Source organism: Cyprinodon variegatus, unplaced genomic scaffold (genome assembly GCF_000732505.1).
Source record: "Cyprinodon variegatus isolate N-32 unplaced genomic scaffold, C_variegatus-1.0 Scaffold1748, whole genome shotgun sequence".
In the NCBI taxonomy this organism is placed as follows: Eukaryota; Metazoa; Chordata; class Actinopteri; order Cyprinodontiformes; family Cyprinodontidae; genus Cyprinodon; species Cyprinodon variegatus.
In genome coordinates, this window is record NW_015152201.1 from 28,202 (window position 1) to 48,155 (window position 19,954).

The following is a 19,954-nucleotide window of genomic DNA, read 5'->3' on the forward strand; positions in this document are numbered from 1 at the left end:
AGAGAAAGTTTTCAGCCTACCTTCAAAGTAGACAGGGTGTCAGCCTCACAGTCTAAAACTGGTAGTTGGTTCCACAGGAGAGGAGCCTGATAACTAATCGATCTGTCTCCCATTCTACTTTTAGAAATTCTTGGAACCACTAGTACAAGGAACAATATGATCTCTGATATAAGATAGAGCCTTGCTATTTAGCACTAAAAAGCCCCGAGATATTAGAATTTTCGTCAGCCTCCATTCTCTCCAACAGTACTTCACGACTCATGAATCCCTTTCCAGATGTAAATGCCCCATTAGCTCTGTGGTGGGAGAACCATTCCACCCCCTTCAGTTTCAGGTGTTTTGGGCTGTTTTATCACCCTGCTCTCGGGGGGGGGGGGTGGATGATGTAGACGTATAACTACGTCTACATCATCACTGTCCCCAACACCGGAATGATTTCAGCGGAGTCACCAGTGCAGCAATCAGATTATAACTGATCTGTACAATGATAATATTTATACAATAATGACCATCTGCCCTATTTACTATAACTATAACTCAAGTCACTTCAGCGCGGAGGTGAGAAAGGAGGAGAGACAGCAGTGTGAGACTGCAGTAAAGTTGGCAAATTCACAGATTCGGCTTTTCCGGATTAATAACTCATTGGCGGATCATTTGTTCTACAAAACAGACACCTCTCAGCAACCACAGCATGGCAGACAGTGAGTTACAACCGCAATTTCCTAAAACGAGTCTCCTATAATGCTAGGAGAATTACATTGGACCCTATGCAGATCCTAACCCTAACCAGATCATGTGTTTGTTGAGATCAGGGGACATTTGATACTTTTCTTTTAATAAGGTTCGTGGAAGACGGGAAAGATTTTGGAAATAAGTATGTACTGCTGCTATTTATTAGATAATTTTTTTAAATACTTGTTTTTTTTACTGTGTTTTAAAAAAAAAGTAAAAGCATCTTTTTAAATCTGACTGAAAGATTTTTGACTTGAAAATTCAGATTCATAGTAGAGCAATTGAGCATACATAAAATACATAAAATTATCTGACTGGTGATAAAAAGGATTTTAATGCAGCTGTGTTTCTAAGATGTCTAATAAATCTATATATCAATATATGAAATAGTTTTAATCAAAACTCTAAAATAATCAGCTTATGAACAAAGGGCATCATTTTGTCTCCTTGAAGATGAATACATCCATCAAATAATCAGCCTGAATATTACTGAATGTCCTTAAACACATCAAGTTTAGTCACAGTCAGAGATATAGAGGATAAGTTGGAACCAGGCGCATGCGAGAGGAGGGGAGTAAACGTGTCAAACAATCGAAAGCGGTCGGATTTGATTTGAATTTGGCGGATTGCATAAACTGTTCATTGACTGTAGCAACATGGCTTCTACATCAGGAGGAAGTAGTGGTAATGAGATGGATTGGATGATTTCAAGATCATCACGAATGAAAAGAGTCATTAGGAAGAGACAAGAAAGGCAAAAAAGTTGGTCGGAAGAAAGCGAGGCAAGAGCAGAAGTTAGCAAAAAGACAAAACTAATGAACGGGCGAGTTTACGAGAAATGGATGACTTAAACACAGAAGAGGAATATAAATTAATGATGGAATTTAAGGAGGAGGGTGGATCTATTCACACGTTAAAGCTGACTAAAGCAATAGAGGAAGAAATAGGGAAAATCAAAATGGCTAGAATCATGAACAACAGAAAAGTGCTAAATCATGCTGTCAGTGAATCACAACAACAGAAGATACTCAAAATGAAAACCTTGATGGGGGAAAGGATTAAAACATATATCCCAGGAGCTTTAGCAAGGTTGAGGGGAGTAACTTCAGGAGTTCCAATTGAAATGACAATGGAGGATGTGAAAAAAGAAATTAGAGGCGTGAAAATAACAGATGCCACCAGAATTAAAAGTAAAAGAGATGGGGAACAGTGATTCTTCAGTTTGAAAATAAAATGCCAGAAAATATCCAGCTAGGATATATGAATTATAGAGTCAGAGATTAGATCCCTAAACCCCTTAGATGTTTTACATGCCAAAGAATGGGACACATTGCATTGAGAATGCTCAGGATTAGTATCCTAGTTGTTATCTTGGTTTTACACATTCTTCAGTGGAATGCCAGAAACTTATTAGCCAATTGACAAGAATTTAAAAAGTTTGTTTATGAATTAGAAATAATTGCAGATATAATATGCGTTCAAGAAACATGGTTAAAACCTAACCTAGATTTTAAGATTCCTGGATATAGCATAGAAAGACAGGATAGAAGTAATGGTAGTGGAGGAGGATGTGCCATTTTTATTAAAGATGGAATAGCTTATAAGAAAAATCCCATGAATAAAGAATTAGAATGTGTTATTATAGAAATATTTAATGTAAGTAAATATGGAAATATTAAAATTATTAATTATTACAATCCATGTAACAATCTTGATAGTGATATATTTAGAGAGATAGCAGGGAAAATACATAGAAGAGAAATATGGTGTGGTGATTTTAATGCTCACAATAGTCTTTGGGGTAGCAGGAAGACAGATCAGAATGGTAACATAGTTGAAGAAATAATGGATGAAAGGTCATTAGTTTGTCTTAATAATGGGAAAGGTACAAGAGTAAATATACATAAAAATATAGTTTCATGTCTTGATATTACATTAATATCTGATTGTCTTGTTAGTTCATGCAAATGGGATGTCAACTGGGAGTCTACAATAGGGAGGGATCATTTTCCAGTAAGTACAATAATTGATGACAATATAAACAGGCAAGAAGATTTCATATTAACAAAATGGTGCTTTAATAAAGCTAATTGGCAAAAATTTAAAATTAAGAGTGAGGAAACCAGTCATATGGTTACATTAAAAGGCAACATTGAAGAATGTGCAAGGGAGATAACAAAACATATTTTAAATGCAGCAAGTTATAGCATACAGAGAATCAAAATAAAAGGTAAGAAAAAGGTAGTTCCTTGGTGGAATGATGAATGTAGTAAAGTAGTTAAGGAGCGTAACAAGGCATTTAAAATATTACAGAAAAATCTAACAACCGAAAACCTTATTGATTTTAAGTGGAAAAGAGCAATGGTTCGTAAAACTATTAAGGAAGCAAAAAAGAAAACATGGAGAGAATATTGTTCCTCAATAGGTTCAGAAATAAAATTACAGAATGTTTGGTCACTGTTTAGGAAAATGACGGGGGAAAGGAATGATGTTAAAATACCAGCCTTAGTTAGAGATCAGGAGATAGTAGTTTTAAATAAAGATAAGGCAGATTTATTAGGCGAGACATTTGCTGCAGTTCATATTGGCGATCATCTTACAGACATTCATAGAAGGCAGAAGGTACAAAAACTTGGAAATCATAGAAATATATTAGGAAAATGTAAAAAAGGTATATCAACATTAGACATAAATATAACTATGAAATAAATTAAAACAGTATTGAAAGGGACAGGATACTCAGCTCCAGGGGAGGATCAATTATGCTATGCTATGTTTCGACAGATACCGGAAGTAACATTGAAATTAATATAAAATAATTCAATAAAATATGGAAAGGAGGTTCAATACCAAATAGTTGGAAAAGGGCAACAATTTTACCAGTTAATAAAGCAGGGGAAGATCCTATCAGTCCAAATAATTATAGACCAATAGCTTTAACTTCTCATTTAAGTAAATTGATGGAGAAAATAGTGGTCAGTAGATTAGGGTTTGTTCTTGAACATAAGAAATTAATTAATGGATACCAGTGTGGATTTAGAACAGGGAGATCAACAATGGATGCATTAACTAGAGTCAGTAACGATAAAGAGAAAGCGTTAAAAATGAAGGAGATAATGATTGTAGTATTTTTTGATATAGAAAAAGCATATGATTCATTATGGAGAGAAGGGTTACTTATAAAAATAAAGCAGATGGGAATAGGTGGGAAGATGTATAATTGGATAGCAAATTTTTTGATGGATAGAAAAATAAGGGTGAAGATTGGGAATGATTATTCAAAAGAATTTAATGTGGAAAATGGAATTCCTCAAGGTAGTGTAATAAGTCCAATTTTATTTAATATCATAATTAATGATATTTTTTCAGATACTGATAAATGTATTAAATCTGCATTATATGCAGATGATGGGGCCATATGGATGAGAGGAAGGAATATGAAAAATGTAGTAGGAAATATTAATAAAGTAGAAAAATGGTCTTATGAATGGGGTTTTAAATTATCAGCAAACAAGTCTTGTTTCATGGTATTCACAGATAAGAGAAATATTGATATAGGAACAATAAGATTACATGGACAGACGCTGGAAAGGGTTGCAGAATTTAAATACCTAGGACTATGGTTAGATAGCTCTTACACATGGAAAATACATATAGATAACTTGGAAACTAAATGTAAGAAAGTTATAAATCTCCTAAAGGCTGTGGCTGGAAATAACTGGGGTGCAGATAGACAGTCATTATTAAACATATATAGGGCTCTCATGAGATCAATAATAGATTATGGCAGTTTTATTTATGGAGCAGCAGCTAAAACAACATTACAAAGGATAGATAGATTACAGAGTAGAGCTTTACGTATATGTACAGGAGCAGTGAAAATAACACCTAACAATGCTCTTTTAGTCGAGACTGGAGAAACTGCACTGGAAATTAGAAGAATGAAATTGGGTTTAATATATTGGATGAAAATTAAAAGTAGTATGGATGAAAATGTAACTTCAACAATTCTACAAATTTGTTGGGAATATTCAAAGTTCCATAATAATGGATTTGGATGGGTTATAAGCAAATTGATTAAAGAGTTTGGATTAGAGGATAAGGAAATAGCACAGTTTAATCCAATTAGTGTTATTCCTCCATGGCTATTTCCTGAGATAAATATAGACATGAGACTTATTAAAATGAAAAATGATTGGAATTTAAACGAAATAGGGATACAGACTAATTTATATTTAAGAAACTCATATTATAATTACCTTGAAATATATTCTGATTGCTCCAATAATTTAAAAGGGTGTATGGGAATAGGAATATATGTACCAGAGTTCAAAATACACATTTCTAAAAGAATTTCAGATCAACTATCTGTTTTCACAGCAGAGATGGTGGCAGTTATACTGAGTTTACAATGGGTTGAGGAGGTCAGACCAGACAGGGTGGTGGTATGCACGGATTCCAAAGCAGTTTTAGAAAGTATTCAGGGGGAAGGAAATAATAGGAAAGATTTAGTATTAGAAATTCAGCACAGTTTATTTAGATTATACAGGGGTGACATTGATATTTGGTTTTGTTGCGTTCCAGCACACGAAGGGGTAAAAGGAAATGAAAAGGCAGACAAATTAGCAACAATTCCTTTAGGAAAAGGGGAAGGAAAATCATTTATTAAGAGGAAAGAAATTGAAAAATGGCAAAAAAAGGTGGAATGAAGATAAAAAGGAAGAAGGTTATATAAAGTACAAAAGTCAGTATTAAATAGAAATATTAATGAGAGAAACCGAAGGGAAGAAATAATAATGATCAGATTAAGAGTAGGTCATACTTATTTAAATGACAATTTATACTTAATAGGGAGGAAAAATAATGATAAATGTGAAGGATGTGGAGAGATAGAAATGTAGAACACGTATTGATGAACTGCAAAACATATGAACCTGAAAAGGAGAAATTGAGAAGAGTAGTTGAAATATAAGCAATATAAAGGATATTTATAGATTAAGGAAAGCATTATTTATTTATCTTCAGAATACAAAATTAAAAAATAGAATTTAATAGATATAAAACAATGTTGCTACACACTCATGAACAGTAGGTGGCGGTATGCACCGTAAAGTTGCTTGCGATCCGCCATGATAGATAAGAAGAACAGTCAGAGATAAAACTGACCTCACCTGACTTCCTGCAAATGAGGGTGGGAGGGGCTGAGTCCTTCCTGGTTCTCGTGTTTACCTGAAGCAGGTAAAGAACAAGGAACAGAAGCTCAGGATCCATTTGTTCTCTGTAGAATAGGTGGATTAAAGCAGCTTTCTGTCGGAAATTTAAGGTAAAAATCACATTTTATTCTAACTTTATCGTTATTTAGTGAGTTTTCTTCTCTCTGTGGAGAAAGAGACATGAAATCTGGTTGGTTCTCTGTTCACAAAGAGGGTTACTTTATCCCTGCTATCGTCTGCTGCTCTGCTTGGTATCAGCATCAGCAAATGTCTTTATGCTGATTGGTTCTGGTTCTGTTCTGATGTAGAATGTGTCAGGGACGCCCCTCCCTAAATGTTTGTGAAGTTATTTTCTTAAAAATTTTACTCAAATGCATTAAATTAGATGCATATTTGTGAGTGACTTGAACACATGGAAAACAATTTATTGTCCAGCAATTCACTTTAATACAAAACAAATTTTGCTGAATAAAATAAGTATCTTAAATATACGCCTGTCCTGCTTAACTTCAAACTCTTAAAATGAATATAAAACAATAGATAAATAATGAAAATTTTTGGTGCAGCAGCAAACTCGTGCAAACTTGTATTGTTTTATTTTATATCTATTTATTACAGTTTGAAGTTAAATCTAAAATAGTTTATTACAAGTTGAAATTTTTTATTCTATATATACAGTATTTATTTCATTCTGAAGTTTCTTATTCCATGATTATTTACTAAAGGTTGACGTTTTTCATTCTATATTTATTTAATTTATGTTGAAGTTTTTTTATTCTACATTTATTTATTTCATTCTTAAGTTTCTTATTCCATAAGTATTTACTACATTATTTATTCAACTTTGAAGTTTTTTATATATTTGAGGTTTAAGTTTTTTATTCTATATATATGTACAGCAGGTTAAAGTTCTGTATTCTATTATTTATTTTACTTTTAAGTTTTTTAATCTATATTTATGTATTTCACTTTGAAGTTTTTTCTCTATATGTACTCATTTCAGGTTTAATTTTTTTATTCTTTATTTATTTATTTCACATAGAACTTTTTTATTCTATATTTATTCATTTCAGGTTATAGTTTAGTATTCTGCATTTATTTATCACTGGATGTTTTTTTTTTATTTATTTCATTCTAAAGATTTTTATTCTATATATATTTATTTCCGGTTGAAGTTTTTTATTCTATGTTTATTTATTTATTGTTGAACTTTTTATTTTATGTTTATTTATTTCTCTTTGAAATGTTTCATTCTATATTTATTTATTTTAGGTTGAAGTTTTTTATTCTATATTTATTAATTTCAGGTTATAGTTTAGTATTCTCTATTTAGATATCTCTGGTGACATTTTTTTATTTTATATTTATTTGTAAAGATTTTTATACCATATTTATTTACTACAGGTTGAGGTTGAGGTTTTTCATTCTATAGTTATTTATTTCAGGTGGAACATTTCATTCTATACTCATTTCAGGTTCTAGTTTTTTTTTTGTTTTTTTTTTTAACAATGTCCTGTCTGGCAATATGGCAATAAGAATAATTGTCTTGATGCCAAAAAGAGCAGCCCACCAGATTTTACTTTCTGAAGTGGAGCAGCACGGTTATCGCCATAGTGTTCCGCTTGATTTATGCATATAAATTGCTTCATCATAATTATGCAGGGAGTTTTACAGATTATATGGACACTGCAATGTAAGTAGAACAGGAACGGCAAAAAGGAGAAAAGATGAAAGAAAGAGGAGATAAAAGGGAGATAATGATAAAAAAATTTCAGACTGCTTCATCACCTGGAAAGAGATTTTAAAAGAGCGGCACAACCAACGGACATGGTACAAGATATACAATAAAGTAATGTTATTTAATCTGACATGTATTCTGTGTTACCTAGGGATGGAACGGTTTATGAAAACCGTCAGAACCGTTCGGTTCGACTGTCTCGGTTCGATTCGCATGTGTTGCAATCGGTTCATGCGCTGCTCCTTTTTCCCATAGGCGAAGCGTTTACACTCCAGAGCAGAAGGTAGCAGTACTGCAACCAAAGCCAACCACCAGTAGTCAACAAGAAGAAGCAAAGCAGTGTAGCCGGGTGTAGCAGAAAAAAATCTGTCGGTATGGAGAATTGTTTGGGTATGGCGAGTGAGAAAGAACAGGAGTTGGAAGACGCACCAGCAGCTGTGCAACAGTGTGCAAGCATTGTGTGAAACTTGCCGGGCTATTACACAGACCCTGAGGAAGCCTATTAAACTCAGAGCCCCATAGGTGTAGTAAAAGCTGTCAACTTTTTGTCTGCCTCTTCCATTGCAATGCTATAAAACCAGAGGTAAGATCCATGGCAATGAATATGGCACTTCCTCAGAGAGCTGCCAAACAATGCGATTGGTGCGACAATTGATGTGCATCCTTAATTGTCTGTGCATTCATCCAACGGTAATCCACACATATCCTGAGTTCCCCATATTTCTTCCAGACAAGCACTATGGGGGACGCCCACTCACTGTTGGACTTGCTTATTATTTCCAGCTCCTCTATCTCTGTAAGAACCTGTCAGAGCTTGTGGTACTGTGCTGGGGGAACAGGCTGATATGGGAGTCGGAATGGCCGTTCGTCAGATAAATGGATGCAATGGACAAAATCCTTAGCCAGTCCACAATCAAGCTTGCTCCTTGAGAAGACCTCCTCATACTTGTGGATCGGCTGTATCACTTGCAACTTCCAGTGATCTGACATGTTGCATGAGTCAATATCTAGATCATCCAATCGCAGGCTAGGCAGACTGTCATGAAAACTGGAACAGGGAGGTTGGATTAGGCCACTTGCTGTTTCACCACACACTTTCTGATTCTGCACTTCGATTTTTGCAGCTCGCTCCTCCTCTTGGGTCATACCCAGATCCTCGATGGCTATGCAGGTAGACACATCTGCTACTTTGGTGAGATGATTTAAGGTGACCGCTTTGTCAGATGTATTCAGGATCCTGTCTGGGATCCACCTGTCACCATTCATAGAACTTACAGATCTGCAGAATATGATGTTTTTTTATGCTTTTGACGGTTCAACTAATATGGCACTACCTTCAGAAAGGGGTGTAGATGCAGGTAGCTTGCCCAAAACCAAGTGTTCTTGCTTTGGTAGGAGAGTTATTGCCTGTACTAGCTTGACAGCACCAATAAAATCTGGCAATTATGTCACCCTTCTATCTGTCATTGCTAGCCAACATGTTGAGAAACTGTCCTATCTACGGTACATTTGCAGACTCAGATTTGTTCAGAACTTGCCAGTGAGGAGACTGTTTGAACTGCTTTAAGAGTTGTTTAATGACATTTGTGCCCAAGATCACTTGGTCTCTCTGCCCAGGAACCACTAAGACAGGTACACTGAATGTGCATCCTTACACTTCCAACTTCACATGGTGAATACATTTGGGCTTGACTTGAATTCCACCACAACCTACAAGTATGATATCAGTGTGGACACTGCTGGGCTCTGATGCTAATTCACTATCTTTAAGCACCTGCTCAGCCTCTTCACTAATGGTGCAGGCCATGGAGCCCGTATCAAGTAAGGCTTGCAATAAAACTTTATCATCCACTTGTGCATTAGTGTAGAAAAGGCTGTCAGCTTTATCAAGCTTTGTTATGTCCTGGAACAGAACAACAACACCAGGTGGGGCAGATTTAAGGCTTTCTGCATAAGAAGACTGCATGTCTTTACTAGAGTCAAGGTTCTCGCCATTTTCACTCACATTGTGCCCTCCCAAGCGTGAGTGACCTAATTTCTCTGATAAGGCGAACTGTCATCCCGCCGGACAGTGGTTTTAGAACAGTCTTTTTTCTGATGCCCCACTTCCAGGCACCTAGACATCTACTTTCTCTCATGCACTGCATGGCTTTCAAGTGAGAGCCATTTCCACATACTTGGCATGGGTTAACCTCTTAAAACCCGACCCAGTGGACTTTTAAGTGGGGGTAATAATTCAGAATGCATAAAATTCCACCCATAAAATGTTTTACCAGCAGGTGGAGCCATTGTGCGCACTTCCATAGCCCACACCTCTGGAAGTGTTATAGCAGGAGGTCTGACATTTTCTACATGTGCGGTTGATACGATCTAGAACAAATAAAATACAATAATACCTGGCTTTTCGCAAGAATATCTTTATTGCTGCTGTTCAAAAAAGACCTATCATTTCTGAGAATAAAAAAAACTACTTTGAGTCATGTTTGAACTAATGCAGGTTGGTCTGTGTTCTAGTCGCCCATTTTAATTTATATATTAGGAAACTAGAAGGTGTTTTCTTTCAAATAATGTATTGCACATGTAATTTGGGCTTATGGTTCTTAAGTTATTTGCTTTTCCATTTGGGTATGCAAAATAAGCAAGGATTACTCAAAATGAGGTGGATGTTAAGAGGTTAAAATGAGCTGAGAGGGAAAACTGGGGTTTAACAGTGGGAACAGGCTGGTTGGTACGCTCTAGCACTCTCTCTAACATGCTCAGCACCCATTCTAAAGCACTCTGTTCTGAAGCAGTCGTTTCATTTGGCTTGGTTGGAATACCTGGGGTTACCTTGGCCGTGTTACCTTGGGCATAGTCAGTTTCCGGTTCTAGAGAACCAACAGCTGTTACAGTGGTAGCTACTTGGAGGGCAAGTGCTCTGGTTGTTCTTGCATTTGTTTTTTTTTACATGACACTCTCTTTGGTGTTCGTCAATCGCCTCCTGTACCTCTGTTAAAGACCACTTGCTAATGGGCTTACACTTGAAAACACAAGTGAGGCCAGGATCAGGACAGCTCCTGATGAACATCATAGCTATTTCTGCATCTATATTATCCATTTGCTTCCCTGGAGCCGCAAGTTTCTGTCAGCCGCTCCAGCAGCTGTGTTTAGTCGGACCCAGTAATCTACTAGTTTCTCCTTCGCTATGGGCCGTGTGGCATAGAAATCAGCCAGTGGTAAACAGGATCCAGGGCTCTCGCTAAAATAGTGTCTTAGTATACTATAGACTGTCTCAGAATTAACGACTACGCCAGATATTTAACTGCTTTTCAGTAGTACTTTGACAACACTTTTTGCCCTGCCGAGAAGATGGCCCAGGATTTCATCTCCTTGTTCATCAGTTGACAGGTTTCTCTTATGTAAGTACACCTTCATCATAGTAATCCACTCTTGTATGGAGTATTTGTCGTTCCCATCACCCCTAAACATTGGAGGCTCCTTTATGTTGGACCTGACTACCAGGCTCATTTTCGAAAGGTCAATGCTGGCTATCGACTCACTTATCGGGTTACCTAACTCACCAATGAGGTCACGCAACTGCTGGGTGGTGCTGTCATTGTTAACCGCAAGAGTAGAAAACTGAGGCTCAAGTGGAGGGATGTCAGAGATGTCATCCAAAAACTCACCACTTTACACTGCAGTTCTATTCCGGATTGCTCTGTGTTAACTAAACCTTTTCCTCTACCAAAACAGGAGTAAAATTTCAAAAGTGTCCAAATTTCTGCTTGCCATATCTCACAAATCACATGAACACGCAGTGTACAGGTGCTGCATGCAAGACCAAAGTAAGAGCTATTACAGACCTCAAAAATTACAACCTGTGCAAATATGATTTGCTTTGTAGAATTAAGAAGAGTGTCTGCCTTTTAAAGAAAATAATTGTATACATATAGAATACAAGCAACCACTTTAGCGGGTAACAGGATCCACAGATCTACTAACTTGGCATCCCAGGTGTCACAAGCACACAGCTGAACCTCTGCGATCAGCGGCGGCTGACCAATGGCACCGGTTTTATGTAACAGATTTAATCTGGTTGCTTTAAAATGGAAGACACCACTCAGACCAGGAATCAGGAACTGCAGTTTTATTTCACCACACCTATGGGAGTAGTGGGGGGCAAAGTCAGTACACATGTAAGCACTAAGTTGCTAGCTTAGTGCTACAATAGGTCTTTAAACAATTAAAGGGAGCTAACGAGTCAGAACCAGGGGAACAGGACAGATCAGGTTAGAATGCAATGTTTTTTTTTATTCTCATGAAAAACAGTTTCTTGAGAAGCTAAAAATACAGCAAAAAGTAAAAAAAAAAATGGGAAGGCCTTCAGTCCAGGGTAATAGTGCCCTTAATTTTGATGTAAAATATACATAAAGGGCTGGAATCACAGCAGCAGAGTCCACAAAGGAAGTCAATTGCTTAGTTTCACCACACAGCCATCTCGGGGTTGGTCCAGCCACACCGCGTCCTTGCTGTGGTCCGCCCAAGCGCCTCCTGCTTGCTACTGGACTCCTGCAAATATAAACACACACTGGCCAGAAGCGCTGTTTGTAGAACCAACTGGTCTTTGCTGCGACCCTCACGATGTGACAAAACCCTGTAGATGTCAGTGGAAAACGGTTACTCTCAGATGCAAGCAGAGTTTCACCTCTGCCCTGCTGCCAATCCAACGCCTTGTTTTCAACTGCACTCTCTTCCTGTTGCAGAGATGATCCACGTTGTGCCAATCAGTATGGTTATACCTGGCGGTTGCTTAGCCTTTCCTCCCACCACGCCTGGCTGTTATGGCCTGCTCCTTCCCGTGCTGTAGTGAGTTCTTCACCCTTTAAGTGTTCTGCCTGCTTCCTTTGGAAGGTCTGTGGCGGAGGCACTTAATTTTTTGGCATGCTTTTTAATGCCTTCTGAGCTTCAGCTGTTGACAGCGGAGAGTCCAGGGCCATTCTTTGACTCTCTGATAATTTAGGAAGAGAAACTTGTTATTTTATCCAGAATTCGCTTGATATCATTTTCTGATGGATTTAACTGTGATGTGTATAAAGATTTATAGAAATCTCAGAAGGCATTGTTAATACCCTCCGGATCCTGTAATGTATTACCAATTGAGTCTGTAACTGCAAATATAGTCGTTTTTTTTCTTTGTTTATTTTTAGCTGATTAGCTAAGAAACTTCCTAACTTATTGCTATGAATGAAATAATTTTAGTTCTTATCACTACTTTCCCTGCTTCCTATAGTATAGATGCTGATGTTCCTGGTCAATCATTGTACACCAAGTATGATGCCCACTCTTCTTGAAAGATTTAAGACAATCTTCATCTTTAACCAGTGATGTATTAAATCTTCAGTTCTTGTTTTGTGGGACTATTTCTTTATTTATTAGTGTTAAAGTAACGGGAGCATGATCACTGACAGCAATAGGATGGATTACAGCATCTGAGCCGTCAGACAGCAGCGAGCTGCTGATTAAGAAATAGTCCAAACAAGAATAGGAATAATCGACATTAGTAAAGAAAGTAGATTTCCTTAATGTTAGGATGAAGATATCGCCATCGATTGCAAAGACCAAAATCACTCATATATTGTTTGACTATATGTAATGATTGCCAACTGCGCTGAGTCCCTGTTGTATTCAACCTGTCTATTTCTCCATTTAGACCAAAGTTGAGGTCACCCCCAATAATAATAATAATACATAACTTTTGGTTATGAATGGATATTTTAATTATAATGAATTTGCCTTCGGGAATAACAATTTTGTCTAATATTGTAATACTGATGTTTTTGTGGATTAAAATTACTACTCGTCTCTGTCTAAGGTTATAGCAGGCTGCAAACACATCAGGGAACTCAGGGGAGTTAAAGGGAAACTTCGATTACGACTCCAGTGCGCATGCGCTCATACACTTAACAGGAAGCCTGGGCCACAGGCGGCTACGCTCTACTCCTTCTATTCATTCGCCTAGCAAATCTGAATCGTTCAATTCCATTTCGAGAGCGAGATCATCTGTGGTAGTAGCACTAGACATCTTCCAGGCATGTGAGTAAAACTAGCAGCAGTTCAGCGGACAGGATGAATGAATGGTAGCCGGCGCACGGATGATGTCATAGACGCGCCGCTTTGTTTTTAAAACATATAAAAGAGTCTGGGGCCTGGAGGAAGAGCGAGCCACCTGGTCCATGGTTTTGGCTGGGGCCAGCTGCGGGGCCTAGGTGGCCTGCCGGTGGCGGGGCTGTCACCTCTGCTCTCCCCAAAGAAGTTTGGAAGGAGGGGCATGAAGTAGGGTTGTCACGATACTAAACTTTTTAACTCGATACCGATACTAAGGAAAACATTCGATACTCGATACCATTTTCTATAAAAACAGACTCCAAAATACAACAGAAATATTTTCATTAACAAATAAAATACAATATTATGTATTTTGGGATGGGTGGGCCCCGGTCCTGGGGGGGGCTCTTGCTGGGGGTGGCCCGGTCCGTGTGCGGGGTGGTGGGTTGGTGTGGCGTTGTCGCCGCTCCCCCGGGTCTAGGGAGGCACTAGGGAGTGAAGGCATGATTGAGATGGTGAGTGTTTTTTTTTTTTTTTTTTTTTTTTCTCTTTCTCTCCCAGGTTGGGGTCTCAACCGCACCCTCTCCCAAATACATCTCAAGTCTCCGCTAAGTGCGGAGCCCATTCCCCCCGTCCTGCTCTTCCTCCGCTGGCTGGCGTCGGGGCTCACCAGTGCACTGGTGGAGCTCGGGGTCTGGGGGTGGATGCCCGGGGGGCTGCTGGCTCATTCCTGGCAGCCTCTCCGCTGGCCCCAGCTGGCCGGGGCTCCTGTCTGGGGGTCGGGCGCCCCTGGGGCCTCGGATCCCTGGGGCCCGGGACTGGATCCACTTCAGGGTGGGGCTGGGTGTAGTTCGGGGACTTTCGGTGTTGGTGCGTTCACTACGATGCCGGTTCCTGGGTGGTGCTTTTTCCGATGTCGGTTCTGTGGTATCGGTTCGGGGGGGAGGGGAGCTGCATGGCATGGTGAGGTGCAGCTCTTGGGTCTTGTTTTGGGCTCCGGTTTTTCCGCTTGCATTTCTCCCCTTGCATAGGGGAATTTTTATTTATTTCAATTTTAATTATTAATTAATTAATTTATTTATTTATTTACTTATTTATTTATTTATTTATTTAATATTTAGTTTTTTATTTTTTCTCGGTGGGGGGGAGCGGTTGCGGGCGGGTCGGTGTCTGGTGTCCACTGTCGCATTGTGGGGGCTTTTTTCTGCTTGGCATGGTTTTTTTTTGGGGGGGGGGGGATTGGCATGTCTGTTTTCTCGGGGGGCGGGCAGGCCCGTTGGGTGGGGGTCCTGCTGGCGGCGCGCCGCTGGTGTGTGGGGGTCCAGGCGGCTCCGGCGGGGGGGGTGTTGGGGGGCCGGTGTGGATGGGCTGGCTGCGCTGATTGGGTATTCGGGTGGGATTTCCCTCTTGGAGGCATGGTGGAGCTGCTTTGTTCCCGCTGATCGCAGCGGGTGTGGCTGCGGGGCGGGTGGGGGTTGGGTTGGCTCTGGCCGGCGCGCGTCGGGGGGGCCGGGGCGGCGGAGCTGCTCCGGCCATGTGTCAGGGCCTGGTGCCGGCAGCGGGGAGGGGGCGGCGGACGTGGCTGTGCTGCTCTGGCTTCGTCCGGTGGGGGAGCGGCGTGGTTCGCTCCGCTCTGGCTTTGTGCTGCCCCTTGGGCTGCTGGGGGGGGTGGTTGCGCCGGCTGCGGTCTGCTCTTCTTGCGGTTGGGCGCCGGGCGGCTTTTCTGCTCTTGGGTTGATTCTGTGCGCGGTGTGTTGCATTGCGCGCTGTTGGCATCGGTCTTGGTGGGGTGGGGCCGCGCTTTTTGCCTGGGGGGCTTTTTGGGGGGGTCCCGTGTCCGGTTCGCGGCGGATGCGCATGGGCCCCGGCTGCGGGCAGGGCCGCCTGCGTATTTTTCCAGGGTGATGCGGTCGCGGTGGGGGTTGCGGCCGGTCGCCGGGGCTTGGTGCCGGGGGGGGCGAAGCGTGTTTCGGTGCTCTGTGGGGCTGGGGCGTTTCGGTCGGTGCCGTGGGGGGGCCAGTGTTCAGTGCCTGGCTCTACTTCAGGGTGGCTGGCTGCCGGCGGAGCCCGCGGACTCGTCCCCGCGGCTTCCCGGGGCCCCGTCATGGCGGTGGCTGGGGGGCTTCTTCGGAGCTGTCTCTCCTCCTCCCTTGGTGGGGGTCTGATTTCCAGGGCTGGCCCCTCCTTGGTGCCTTCGCTCTTGGGGTCCCTTTGGGCGCCTGGGGCTTTGGGTCTCCCGGCGCTGGACTCAGTGCTCTGGGGGGTGTGCCTCTCCGGCTCTCCACACCCAGTATTGAGCATTTTTTCTATGGATAATCTTTACATGCACAAGTTCACCCTCACAAACAACTACAGGTGCTAGGCTCCAGGAACTTAGAGATTCACTTCCAAACAGAAACCCCAGATTCATATCTTCAGGTAACACAGAGTACATGTCAGACTTACTAATATTACTTTAGCGATAGTTTCAAGGTGTTGATTTATTGTATATCTCGTACCATGTCTTTTGGTTGTGCTGTTCTTTTTGCATCTCGTTACAGGTTCTATCTCTTCTTTCTTTCATCTTTTCTCTTTTTTCTCTCTTTTTTTCCTTTTTCTTCCTGTTTTTCTGCTCTACTTACACTGCAGTGTCCATATAAACTGTAAAACTCCCTGCATAATCATAATAAAGCAATTTATATGCATGAAACAAGTGGAGCAATATGGCAATAGCCATACTGCTACACTTGTGAAAGTAAAATCTGTTGGACTCTTTTTGGCATCAAGACAATTATTCTTATTGCCACATTGCCAGACAGGACACTGTTAAAAAAAAAAATAATAATAATAATAAAACATATAAATGTAACGGTTTTTAGAAGATGTAGATTCAATTCTACTAAAACAATAATTATTATTTGTGATGAGTGGTTTTGGCGCCCCCTACTGGTTGGCCTATAAATACTGGGGAACGGCTGACAATTCCACAGAATCTGTTTGGCCCCCAGCTGTGGTGAGTGCTCCGGTCTGGCTATCTTCTTTGTAGTTGAGTATCCAAGGGATTACTGGACTTTTTATTGCATTACAGCTGTTGGTGAACCAGAGGGGAGGCTAATTAAAGTATTTGTTTTTCTCTACCATTAATTACAGGTCATTATATTACATTAAATGTTAATAATTTATGTTGTCAGTTGTCAGCTATGTTTACCACTTTGTTTGATACAGTTGTCAGTTATGTTTGTCAGTTGTCAGTTATGTTTACAGTGTCTCTCAGTTTACTTGTTAGTTGTTTTTATGATGTTTATTTTGCTTTTAAGTTATTTAATAATTAATTTTACTTTCTGTCTGTATTTGTTTTTTCTAAATTGTTTAATTTATATAGAAAAGAACAAAAACAAATTGTGTTGAACTCATTTGAAATGTATATTGTATAATAAAAATAAAAGAAAACTATATGATCAAATATAATAGGAAAAGCTCCTGTGAATTTATGTAGATTCATTGTGTATGTAAGAGAGAATATGTTCGGCCTGCAGCTGTGTTGTTGGTGAACCAGAGGGGAGGCTAACCAGAGTATTTGTTTTTCTCTACCATTCATTACAGTAAATCTTTTTTTTTTTTTTTAAACCAACTGTCTGGCATTAGATCTGTGTATGACGGGATGGCTAATAGAGGAGCTGTGACTTAAATATAAAAAATATAACCGCGGATATCGGGAGGACAGTGATCCACCTACATGTTCTGAATGCTGGCGTGCTATAAAGAATAAATTATGAACAGTTCAGTCTGTGCCTTTAACTCGTTGTCCATAGGAAGACGTTACTTGGATATAACCTAACGGAATATCTTCAGAACGGCTCCTAACGACAGAAAACATATATGGTTGAGTAGAACATGATATAATAACGTAAAATTTGGGGCCCAATGTAAAAAAAAAAAGCTTTAACATCACTTACAGTTGTCACTGATGTATGGGTTTCTTGCAATAAGACAACATCTGCATTTAATCTTTTAAGCTGGTTAAAAATCTTCAACTTTGTCTCTCTGGTGCCAGCTCCATGCATATTCCATGTCACAAACCTTACATTCACCATAGGTGTGAGGCAGAAAATGAAAAGTACATGCCTCTAAATGAATAGTCATACCTTGACCCAGGCAGCATCAAACCATGTGCTTGTAATTGTGTGGACCACAGGGAAGAAGCAGACAAAAAAGAAAAATGAAGACAAAGAATTAAGAGAGTGCAATAAGTAAGAAAAGGTGAAAGAAAAAGAACCCCAGCCCATGCTTCCTGTACGCAGCTGTGACTAACAGTCATACCATGCAAACGTGCTCTTGAGCTGTGCACATATTTCATTTATTACCGTGAAACGTTCTATACACTTTAATCAAGTGTCATATGCTTTAAATCCACCTGTTGTGCATCTAATAAAACCAAGGAGTGATCTTCTGATCCCTGAACAACTGACCATTAATGTAAAGTTTGTCAACTGCTACTGTAGCTCTGACCTCTTCACTGATATATTTCTTTCTGATTGGGAATAACACTCGCCTGCGATCTAATATTTCCTTTGGATGCTGGTCATTAACGCTGAAATCTGTTCCTCTCAGCTCTCTGCCCTGACTCCTGACCTGCTCTTTTTGTTTGTAATGCTCAATGTAATGCTTATCTATGATTGGTCTATGACGGGATTTATCAGGCTTCTTACCGCCGAGGCGGTGAGCACGATGTAAGGTGATGTTTTTTACCTGGTCAGCCGGGATTTTTAGCTTTTCCTGGAGGAAGTCACGGATTTTCCCTTCGGTATTCTCCTCCTGCCGCTCCTCGATTCCTGTGAAGACGAGGCTGTCTCTCATGCTGAATGTCAAGAATGGATTCCTTAATCTTCTTATTTTCGCCAGACAGCTGAATCATCCCCTTGGTTAGTTTAGTGACTTCCCCCTTCAGCGCTTCATTCTCGGCGGTAACGGAGGATGGCGACGCTTGGCTGTAGCGACTAGCGACTCTCTCAGGGCTTGAAACTCCTTATGCAGAACTTCTACCAAGGCAAGAAGGATGTCCAGGCTGGTTAGCTTTTTGTCGATGGATTACAGGATAGCAGAAGCAGCACTGGTTGAACTAGATCAACATTGTTTAGTCCTAGGCGTCACTGAAGATGCGGTATTCCTATGCCTCCCCATTACAATGTTGTCAAAACACTCTTCCAGGTAGCTGTCAAGGCTCGTCAAGGTGTCGTCTTCTAGTTTGTTCTCTCTGAAAATACGGGAAAATTGTTAAAGTTTAAGCCTGTCTTTGTTTAATTTACAATTATTGGCCTGTACTTACCTGAGCGGATTTGTTTTGAATTACCTGTGTGTCACCATTTTACTTACGCACAGATCTCAGCTGCTCATTCCTCTTACCACCAAGATTGGACTTCTGCTGTTTTAATTCTATATTTAATTGTTTTAGGTAGAACTTTTTTATTCTATATTTATGTATTTAATTCTAAAGTTTTTTTGTATTCTATGTTTATTTATTTTACTTAAAGATCTTTATTCTATATCTTTCTTTGCACGTTGAAGTATATACAGACTTCCGTTCTGAAAACTAATTTCAGGGAGATGCTTTTTTTTCACAACAAATAAAAAAATGCTCTAATTTTTATGGATGAATTTAACTGTTTTTCTTCAGCTCTAATAATTGTATAGAAAACAGTAGTTTTAACTTAACTTAAGAGAAAAATATGTAAAATCCCTAATTTATAAATGTACATTGACCTCATAAGAAATAGAAATTTTATTGAACCTAATTGAACCTCTTTTTTATTTTATGCTTTTCTGGGCCCACATGGAAACAGGCTGCCCCCCTCCTGGCCCCCTGGTACATTTGGTCTAGATCTGCCACTGTTCCTCACCTTCACTGGATGTGGATATACTTTAGGAACACTGGAACACTCGTTGAACAGAGCATCGCTTTGGAAAGATGCACTGCACAAGTTTCACCAGCAACCTCCTCCTCACACCCAGCTCTCTTGTTGTTCCTGCGCAATCACGGTAGTTCTAAACTGCACATGAGGCACAAATTATTGTACTGCCTGCAAGCTCTCACTCTATATTCGACTCGCGGGCATCCGTGAACAACTATCTATATCAGGGAGAGTCCCGAAACTTTCGGGAGACTTGGGATGTCTATATATATATATATATATATATATATATATATATA

At 39.8% G+C, this 19,954-nt stretch overlaps 2 protein-coding genes across 2 annotated transcripts in view; one reads left to right on the top strand and one right to left on the bottom strand.

Moving 5' to 3' along the window:
- Positions 1-6,034: 6,034 nt before the first annotated feature.
- The window catches only part of nlrp3 (NLR family, pyrin domain containing 3), a 57,676-nt gene continuing 43,756 nt past the window's right edge, over positions 6,035-19,954 (top strand). The window contains exon 1 of the mRNA XM_015404447.1: positions 6,035-6,055. The gene's annotated coding sequence lies outside the window, so the exon portion shown is untranslated. The remainder of the gene's footprint in view (positions 6,056-19,954) is intronic.
- LOC107104448 (basic salivary proline-rich protein 4-like) lies at positions 14,885-15,873 on the bottom strand. Its single transcript, XM_015404446.1, has 2 exons — positions 15,798-15,873; positions 14,885-15,708 (listed from the first exon to the last, which is right to left on the bottom strand). The coding sequence occupies exons 1-2, from the start codon at positions 15,871-15,873 to the stop codon at positions 14,885-14,887; spliced, it is 900 nt and encodes a 299-aa protein (XP_015259932.1).